Genomic DNA, 10,178 nt, shown 5'->3' with positions numbered 1-10,178 from the left:
CAACACACACACACAACGACACACACACCACACACACACACACACACACACACACACACACAACACACACACACACACACACAACACACACACACACACACACACCACACACACACACCAACACACACACAACACACACACACACACACACACACACACACACCACACACACACACACACACACACACACACACACACACACACACACACACACACACACACACACACACACACACACAACACACACACACACACACACACACACACACACACACACACACACAACAACACACACACACACACACACACACACACCACACACACACACACACACACACACACACACACACACACACACACACACACACACACACACACACACACTTTTATAACATGCAGTATTATCTGTCCACACAGTTGCCCTTTTGCTCTAAACCTCCAGTGTCAGTACGCTTGGGACTCAAAGCTGCACAGAAGCCTGATGTCTTCTGTCACCGACACGCCAGAAATCATCCTCGCCAGAGAGAACACAAAGAAAATCAGTGATGTAAGATGCAATAGGTTAGACTGTACCTAGATCTGTACCTAGATCTGTTCCTAGATCTGAACCTAGATCTGTATCTAGAGCTGAACCTAGATCTGTATCTAGATCTGAACCTAGCTCTATTATGTACTTGGCTTTCTTATTTTAACAAGGTCTTCAATATTATGATGAGTGTTGATGGGAATTATTTTTATGACATGTGTACGGTGAGCAAGTTAACAGTGCCGCTGTAAGATTGTGTGACGGCTCTGTTCCATGTCCAGGTGAAATACAGAGAGGGGGTGGGGAGCGGGACGGCAGTCATGGAAACCCTTGACACGGAGAGGGTCCGCAGGAACCAGGAGAACATCAGCTCGGTGAGAACCTTGTCTGACTTTTGACCTCACAGGAAGGGCTTGTTTTGAAAACTGGTTTCATCTGGTTTTGTTTGGGTTTTCTACAGCTTCATTGCTGCAAACTACAAATGACAAACGGCAGACACACTGAACAACCATTTAGTTACTGATACAATGCCTACCATTGAATTTGCTCCTGGCATTACATTTAAACTCCTCAAAAGATAAAGGCCCTTGGTTTGTTATTGAACACTATTTTGGTCTGAAACTCTGTCCTGTCCCGCCTGACACAGACAGCCTTTCACACTGGCCCTGGTCTAGTCTAAGTCATTACAGCCATTAGTGGACCTTGCTGAACAATCCCCCATTGAGGGAGCAGAGCAGACGGGAGGGACACAGGGCCCCAGCCAGGCAGCCCAGGACCTCTGGAGCCATGGCAACTGAACCAGGACACTGTTTTCACCCAGCTGCCAATCACCAATGATACCCAGGAGGCAAAATCTGGCATGGGACGTCATAATAATGTAATATTCTGGTTGCAAACTGGTTTTCTGGTTGTAGAGACAACTCTGACTTGTGAATGTTCTTTAAATGTTGTGTGAATGTCGTGTGACCACAGGTGAAGTATAAAAAGCAGCTGCAGGCCACCAGTGTGGGAGTCACCCCAGAGTTGGAGAGAGTCCGTCAGAACCAGGAGAACATCAGCTCGGCAAGTCACATAGGATGCACCTGAAATGACAACCTATCAGGGGAGGCTGCTGAGGGGAGGATGGCTCATAATAATGACTGAAACGGAGCAAATGGAATGACATCAAACCATTCCACAAATTCCACTCCAGTCATTACCACCGACCCGTTCTCCCCGATTAAGGTGCCACTGATTCTGGTCAGATGAGCTTTCATATCAGGGGCATCAAACTCATTTTGGCCCGTGGGCCGCATCAGGTCTTCACCGAGGACTGTGGGGCCACACTTAAAATCGATCAGTAACCTCCTGTGCAACATGTATGTGGGCTCTGACTGCAAGCAGTGCCCTATGTCGTGGAAATGGCACTACATTAGAGATTCAACCAAACCCAGGTGGGAGTGTGCTGGTGAGGATGACCATGCTTATCTTTTGTGTGTTCCAGGTGAAGTACCAGCGCGGGATGAAAGAGATGAAGGGCCGGTCCTGCAACGAGTTGGACACGCCCGAACTAAGGCGTGTCAGGAAGTCCCAGAACGATATCTCCATGGTAGAGCTCAGGTTACCATGGCGGTTGCGCAGACCATGGAGCGAGTTAACACGTGTCAAGCACACTGCGGGTGGGACTGCTGCACTTTTAACCCACAGAGCTAAAGAGTTAACAGCATGGCTGTTACCATTCATGAGGGAGGCCTAATGAGTGTGTGTTTGTGAGCGTGTCTGTGAGTGTGTGTTTTACTAATAAAAATATTTTTACATGGTTGCTTGTGTGGAGTTTTTTTGCATACTGACCAAAATGCACCCTTTTCTGTCTGACCAAAATGCACACTGGTTGTGTGTGTGTGTGTGTGTGTGTGTGTGTGTGTGTGGGTGTGTGTGTGTTGTGTGTGTGTGTTGTGTGTGTGTGTGTGGGTGTGTGTGGTGTGTGTGTGTGTGTGTGTGTGTGTGTGTGTTGTGTGTGTGTGTGTGTGTGTGTGTGTGTGTGTGTGTGTGCGTGCGTGCGTGCGCATCGGCACATGTGTTTTTGTGCGTTTGACAGACGATTTGCCTGGTGTGACACGATTTCACAAATGTGTTAATGTACATCAATAATGTTCCTCTCATTAAGCTGCCACATAAAACTCTGACTTGTTATCGTGAAGCTGAAAATGTGCCACCCATATTTGCTTTGACAGGCGAAATACCACGAGGACTTTGAGCGGACTAGGGGCCGAGGCTGCACCCCAGTGATGGAGGACCAAAGCATGGAGAGAATGCACCACCGGAACAAGCTGATGATGAGCGAGGCAGCCTACAAGGGAGTGCACCCACAGGTGGTGGAGATGGACAGGAGACCCGGCGGCATCATCGTAGGTGAGCAGCACACAAAATGGCAGGCACCACACGTCCTCAAAAAGGATTTGACCTTAAAGTCAGGGAAATTAATGAATTTAATCTTTGAAGAGTCAGGGGAAATTGTGATGTCCTTTGAACAAAGTTTTTCAATTACATGTGCTGTCTAGTGTCTAGCAATTAGAGGTTGTTTAGTGTCAGTGACAAAATGAATCCAAGCCCAGATGTGTCCACGTTACATTTGTGGAAACAGAAAAGATCCATTGTGACAAGTTTCTCACTCTGCAGACGGAAGCTCCACATTGGACTCTACTCACCTGGCCCGAAACTGTATGTGTTTACTCTCTGTAATCTACATGACTTAAGCTGTGGATTTCTGTTTTCCGTTACTTTGTATTCCTGTGTTCTTCCTGTCTTTTCTCTGTAAGTCTAAATGACCCTTTCCTGACCTTTCCCCTGTCAAAGACCTTAAGGTGTGGCGGACGGACCCAGGCTCCATCTTTGACTTTGACCCTGTGGAGGATAACATTCAGTCTAAAAGTCTTCACAGACTGTCTGGTACTACAAAACCCTACAACATGCTTTCATCTCCCTCCACACTTTCCTGTATCCTCCTCCTGCTCCACTCATCTCTTCTACATTCTACATTCCTTACGTTCTCTGTTTATTTTCTTTCCATTGCCTCGCTCTGTTATTTTCCTCACTGTTGTTTTTCCTACTGTCTCTGTCGCCCTCTTGTGGCTGTGCATCAGAGCGTGTGAGCCGCCTCACCCGGCAGCAATCTCAGCAGTCGGTGCACTCGCAGGCCCAGTCAGTGAGTTCACTGGCCTCTGCCTCTGACCTGTGGGACAAAAGCCTGTCTGTCTGCAGCAGCAGCTCCGCACTGCAGTCCCAGGACAGAGGTAGTCAGAGCTCAGTCAGAAATTTTTTAACATATAGACACTTAGAAATTAGATTTTGGAAATATTAGGTCATACAGATGCTTGGACTTGTGAGTCAACACACCAATAACAAGCACGTGCGTACACACACACACATACACACACACACATACACATACGGTGGAAGGAGTAGACATCATTCATTCACCCATTGACTATCAGTGTGACTCCTGATTCCCCTCTTACCTAACTCCTCTCCCAGCACGTGTCTGACCAACAGAATGCCTCCCTCGCCCTTCTCTATACAACCTGACCAACAGCCCACTGACATGAGGTACACAGGAGTCCCTAATCCAATGCTTGAAAGCCTCCTAGGGTTTTGATGATGGTTGTGATGTTTAACTGTTTTAATTTTAACTCTCTCACAGTTTTCTTCCCTGCCCACAGACATACTTAACAGTCAATAACTATTTGATTGATTTCCAGGTCAACTGGGGATGGCATGGTTCCATTTATATTTCTTTGTGATGTTCTAACAATCACCTAGTATGCGCAGTGTGACTCAAAGGAGATGGTATTCCTGCTCAAAAAAATCTGTTTTGAGCACTAAATGAAAGGTCTCAAAATGTTGTTATCAATGTCTGTCTTCCTGTCTGTCTTTGACTACAAGCTCCTGTGCTGCCTGGGGCGTACCATCAGAGTGCTCAGCAGCAGCAGCATGGGTATGGCTACATGCACCAGACCAGCATGTCCTCTGTGAGGTCTGTGCAGTCCCCTCCATCTGTCACCATGGTGAGTTCCAATGCAAGCAGTCTATTATTGTCGTTTTTTTTAAATTCCTACAGGATCTTATTTGTATGCCATGGTCAATTCAATTAGGAAATTATCCAAAATATGCCAGTAAAATATTTGTTAACAAAAAAGAAACCAAAAAATATTCACACAGTCAACTACTTGTGTGCCGTGATATTTATGTTGTACTATTAACGTTGTAGACACAAACCCACATGATTAACATTGTTCCCACTCCTCCCGCTCAGAGAGTGTACCGGGCGCTGTACGACTACTCAGCGCAGGACCACGACGAGGTGTCCTTCCGCGACGGTGACGTCATCGTCAACGCTCAGCCCATCGACGAGGGCTGGATGTACGGCACCGTGCAGAGGACCGGCAAATCAGGCATGCTCCCCGCCAACTACGTGGAGTGCTTCAACTAAGGGAACCATCTCAATAGTCTTTAAGTGGTTTTCTTTCCTCTCCCCTTGTCTCCTCTCCTCCATCTGCACTGATTGAATAGGTGGAAGGGATAAGGTGGATTGGATGCCTACTGGGAAATTGACTTTCACCAGTCCAGTTCTTTTCATGTCAGTACAGATGAAGGAGAGGAGATGAGGAAAGGAGGCTACTCTAGATTATTGAGATGCACCCAAGGGCTAGCCTTACCATGGTGTAGGCAGAGTCCATTCCGCAAGTGTCTGTTTTAAGCTTGGTCCTGGAGAGCTGCATCAGTAAGATACATTAATTGAATGGAGTTGTTCAATTTGCCTTGTCTAGACTACAGGCACAAACTATCAGAGCCACACTATCCTCTGAAAATGATGTTTAAAGTAATCATGTAATACGTTTTGCTTTTGGTTTCACTTAAGGCATTGGTGGCTTGCCCCACGTGATCAGAGTTCATGAAAATTGTTTATATAATTCAATCAGAGAATTGCAACCCTCAAATAGACAACATTAGCAGACAAAAATACATATTCAATGGAATGCTGTCGAAAACATGTTTCACACAATAGAAAGCACATTTGAATTTGGTTAGGCAGTGCAGTTTCTTTTAGTTTCACACAGTAAACAGCGTTGTGTTGACTTCATGATCCCGAAAGTGCAGTTTTGCAGCACAAGAACAGTAATGTTTTCGACTTATCCTGGAAAAGTGCTTAGCGGGTTTGCTTGAATAGAGCCCAACACAGTCCTCCAGGACCAGAATGGGGCCTTCTTATACTCCTTTGTATTTCATTTCTATTATTATGTTTCGCATTTAGACATCCACACTAACTGTGTTTTATGTACAAAGGAGGGAAGGGGAGAGGGAGTTGAGGAGAAATCTATGTTTCAATAATATCCTGACAGTGATTGCCAGAAAGTTAGCTGTTTAGCTTTTGTTATCTCATTAACACGTCGCTTCGTACTGTTTCTGTCTGATGACATAAGGGTTTGGTTTAAACCAGCTCCACAAGTAAATATAGTTGATACAATCTATAGTCAACGAGTCACGCAATCTCACCTCTTTCTGTGATTTTAGTGGATTATCTACATCTCATATACCAGTTAAGCCTCACACAGGCTTTGATTAGATTATGTCCACATAATTTAGAGCTAACTGGCAACATGGTTGTTATATTTTGCTATGTACACAGTTTCAAATAACACCCAAGAATGGTGTATGAAGTTGGATTGCAATCTTGACATTTCTGAACTATTGTGAACAGTATTGTGATGTATAAGATGATCCTATTTTACTCTTCAGGATTGCAGACACTAATGACAGTACATGTATTGGTGCATGTTATAAATAGTTTATACTGTAATATCTTGAGGGGTGCAAAGATTATTGAATACTAGGCCTACTGTGGCCATTCAATGACATAGTTTCTGGATACATGGTAGCTGGGGATCTCTTTAACATGTTATTGTAGATTACATGTTATCATGGAATGTGGTAGCTAATAAACAGAAATGGCTAAGTTATAAAATGGTCATATTTATTGGCCTTGAAGAGAAAATAATGGGACAGCAAGAAACATCATAGATTTTTTTTGTCCAGTGGTTTATTGCTTCGAGTAGTTCCGTCTTGAAATGTCTCTGTAAAAGAAAATGTTTTACTCAGTTTGTACACCATCACTGAGTTTTAGTGAGATGCCACTTTTTCCTGAGTTAACCATTTGTTTTATTTTTTTGTCATTAACTGCAGTGTCACGTGTGAAAAATAAAAACGCTTTGTCAACAATGATTTTGTATTTGGCTAATTCAAACACCCTTTGAAATTTGTTACAAAGGATTATACATGGTCAGTGCATAAATGTACAATATTAATGTATTGACAAGACCACCATTTGTCTAAGGTTATTGAACTTGTATGTTGGTAATAGCATGACTTATTCAATCAAATCAAATCAAATGTATTTATATAGCCCTTCGTACATCAGCTGATATCTCAAAGTGCTGTACAGAAACCCAGCCTAAAACCCCAAACAGCAAGCAATGCAGGTGTAGAAGCACGGTGGCTAGGAAAAACTCCGTAGAAAGGCCAAAACCTAGGAAGAAACCTAGAGAGGAACCAGGCTATGAGGGGTGGCCAGTCCTCTTCTGGCTGTGCCGGGTGGAGATTATAACAGAACATGGCCAAGATGTTCAAATGTTCATAAATGACCAGCATGGTCAAATAATAATAATCACAGAAGTTAACGAGGGTGTAGCAAGTCAGCACCTCAGGAGTAAATGTCAGTTGSRTTTRKWWYCCGATCATTGAGAGTATCTCTACCGCTCCTGCGGTCTCTAGAGAGTTGAAAACAGCAGGTCTGGGACAGGTAGCACATCCGGTGAACAGGTCAGGGTTCCATAGCCACAGGCAGAACAGTTGAAACTGGAGCAGCAGCACGGCCAGGTGGACTGGGGACAGCAAGGAGCTTTTTTTAAATTAAAAAGCTTATTATATTCGCTCGTAAGGCTACACACCCTTTGCACTTCATATTTTGCTGCCTTAAAATTAAATCTATAAAGGGAAAACATTTGATTTTATTTCCTACCGATCTACACAACCTACTACACATTTTTAAAGTGAAAGAACAATTATAACATTTTCCAAATGAATGTCTTGATTGTGTATGTCTTCACAGCCCAGAGTTGGAGGCACCTTTGGCAGGCATTAGTTGTGAATAATTTTGAATAAGATTCTACGAACTTTGCACAACTCTTAGGGCAACATACACTGAGTGTACAAAACATTAGCAACATGACATAGACTGACCAGGTGAATCCAGGTAAAAGCTATGATTCCTTATTGATGTCACTTGTTAAATCCACTTCAACCATTGTAGATGAAGTGGAGGAGAAAGAAGGATTTTTAAGCCTTGAGACAATTGAGACATGAATTGTGTATGTGTGCTATTCAGAGCATGATTGGGCTAGACAAAAGATTTAAGTGCATTTGAACGAGGTATGGTAGTAGGTGACAGACACACCGGTTTGAGTGTGTCAAGAACTGTGACGCTGCTGGAATTTTCACACTCAACAGCTTGAGCGTGATATATCCCACCCACTGCGCACAGACGTCAATTCAAAATCAAATCAAACTTTGTCACATGCGCCGAATACAACAGGTGTAGACCTTACTGTGAAATGCTTACTTACAAGCCCTTAACCAACAGTGCCACTCAAGAAGAGTTAAGAAAATATTTACCTGAATAATAAAAAGTAAAAAGCAATAAAAACGAATATATACTGAGTCAGTGTGCAGGGATACAGGTTAGTTGAGGTAATTTGTACATGTAGGTAGGGGTGAAGTGACTATGCATAGATAATAAACAGCGAGTAGCAGCAGTGTACAAAACAAATGGAGGGTTTTCTGGGCTTTCCTCTGACACCGCCTATTATATAGGTCCTGGATGGCATGAAGCTTGGTCCCAGTGATGTACTTGGCCACACGCACTACCTTCTGTTGTGCCTTACGGCCAGATGCCGAGCAGTCGCCATACCAGGCGGTGATGCAACCGGTCAGGATGCTCTCGATGGTGCAGCTGTAGAACTTTTTGAGGATCTGGGGACCTATGCCAAATCTTTTCAGTCTCCTGTCAGTCCCCTGAGGGGAAAAGGTTTTGTCCTGCCTCTTCACTACTGTCTTGGTGTATTTGGACCATGATAGTTCGTTGGTGATGTGAACACCAAGGAATTTGAAACTCTCGACCCACTCACTTACAGCCCCCGTCGATGTTAATGGGGGCTGTTCGGCCCGCTTTTCCTGTAGTCACGATCAGCTCCTTTGTCTTACTCACATTGAGGGAGAAGTTGTTGTCCTGGCACCACACTGCCAGTTCCCTGACCTCCTCCTATAGGCTGTTGTCGGTGATCAGGCCTACCACTGTTGTGACGTCAGCAAACTTAATGATTGTGTTGGAGTCGTGTTTGTCCAGGATCCAGTTACAGAGGGAGGTATTTAGTCCCAGGGTCCTTAGCTTCGTGATGAGTTTTGTGTGCACTATGGTGTTGAACATTGAGCTGTAGTCAATGAAGCATTCTCACATAGGTGTTCCTTTTGTCCAGGTGGGAAAGGGCAGTGTGGAGTGCGATTGAGATTGCATCATCGTGGATCTGTTGGGGTGGTATGCGAATTGGAGTGGGTCTAGGGCAGGGGTGTCAAAGTCAAATGGACGGAGGCCAATAAAAAATTTAGCTACAAGCCGAGGGCCGGACTGTTCGAATGTTCATTGAAAAATTTTAAATGACGCATATAGTCTAGTGAACCTAATTGAACCTACTGAAAACCTAACAAATATATTCCAATATGATCAGATAATAAAGCAATATTTTCTTATGGCTCTGTCAGTAATCTTTAATTTTCAACAGACACAAAAGACAAATTTCCTTTATATAAAAATCCCATAACATGAACATTAAATGAAAGAAACCGGTATTCAAGGCACCATCAGTAGCCTATATTTTCTATTTTAGCAAAAGTGGGCTAAATTTACTTCAAAGAAAAAAACAATAATAGCAATTTTCTATCATCCACTCAACTGAAATATTTTTAAAATATAATTGGATTGAAATACAATAAAATAAAGTGCAAAAATCTATTAATCAAAAAACAACACTTTGTTTAAGGAGAAGTAACATGCAGTGAAAACAAATATTAAACTTTAACTTTTAAACTTGAACTGAGTAAAAACTCTAAATATGTGATTGCACAGTAATGTTCACTTGTTTGAGTGAGGGTGATACTTGGTGGTGTCCATCTTTTCCACAAGTTCATCAATGTTTGGGTAAGGCTCTGAGCTGAGGAAATCCTCAGAATTGAGTGGAGGTGTTCAGCAGTAAGTCGACTTTTGTGTGATGTTTTGTTCAGGTTCATCAAAGAAAACAGTTGTTCACACAGGTATGTGCTGCCAAACATAGACAAGTTTGAGCAGCCTGGATGCGCAGCTGGGGCATTGTGTCGGGAGGAAACGGGCGAACTCCGCAGCACCCACTGCCGCATATTTTGCCCTCAGTGCATCATTGCATTGGAGGTCAATCAACTCCATTTGGAGGTTTGGTGGTGAGCTTTCCACGTCAACAGCAAATGGGTTACCGAGCAGTTCCAACCTGCTTTTTTGTGCTTCAAAGTCAGCAAATCGGCTCGGAAATCA

The 10,178-nt window shown here is 43.6% G+C and overlaps 1 protein-coding gene across 1 annotated transcript in view; it reads left to right on the top strand.

Annotated features, from left to right (window-relative positions):
• LOC111953535 (nebulette) overlaps window positions 1-6,781 on the top strand; it is a 43,802-nt gene extending 37,021 nt beyond the window's left edge. The window contains exons 32-41 of the mRNA XM_070435667.1: window positions 443-547; window positions 808-900; window positions 1,499-1,588; window positions 2,010-2,114; window positions 2,740-2,917; window positions 3,185-3,226; window positions 3,362-3,454; window positions 3,649-3,798; window positions 4,448-4,569; window positions 4,818-6,781. Of these exons, the coding sequence (XP_070291768.1) occupies window positions 443-547; window positions 808-900; window positions 1,499-1,588; window positions 2,010-2,114; window positions 2,740-2,917; window positions 3,185-3,226; window positions 3,362-3,454; window positions 3,649-3,798; window positions 4,448-4,569; window positions 4,818-4,994 (1,155 nt within the window). The 3' untranslated portion in view covers window positions 4,995-6,781. The remainder of the gene's footprint in view (window positions 1-442; window positions 548-807; window positions 901-1,498; window positions 1,589-2,009; window positions 2,115-2,739; window positions 2,918-3,184; window positions 3,227-3,361; window positions 3,455-3,648; window positions 3,799-4,447; window positions 4,570-4,817) is intronic.
• Window positions 6,782-10,178: the final 3,397 nt, after the last annotated feature.

This window comes from Salvelinus sp. IW2-2015, linkage group LG27 (assembly GCF_002910315.2).
Source record: "Salvelinus sp. IW2-2015 linkage group LG27, ASM291031v2, whole genome shotgun sequence".
Classification (NCBI taxonomy): Eukaryota; Metazoa; Chordata; class Actinopteri; order Salmoniformes; family Salmonidae; genus Salvelinus; species Salvelinus sp. IW2-2015.
This window is presented reverse-complemented; position numbering and strand designations above follow the sequence as displayed.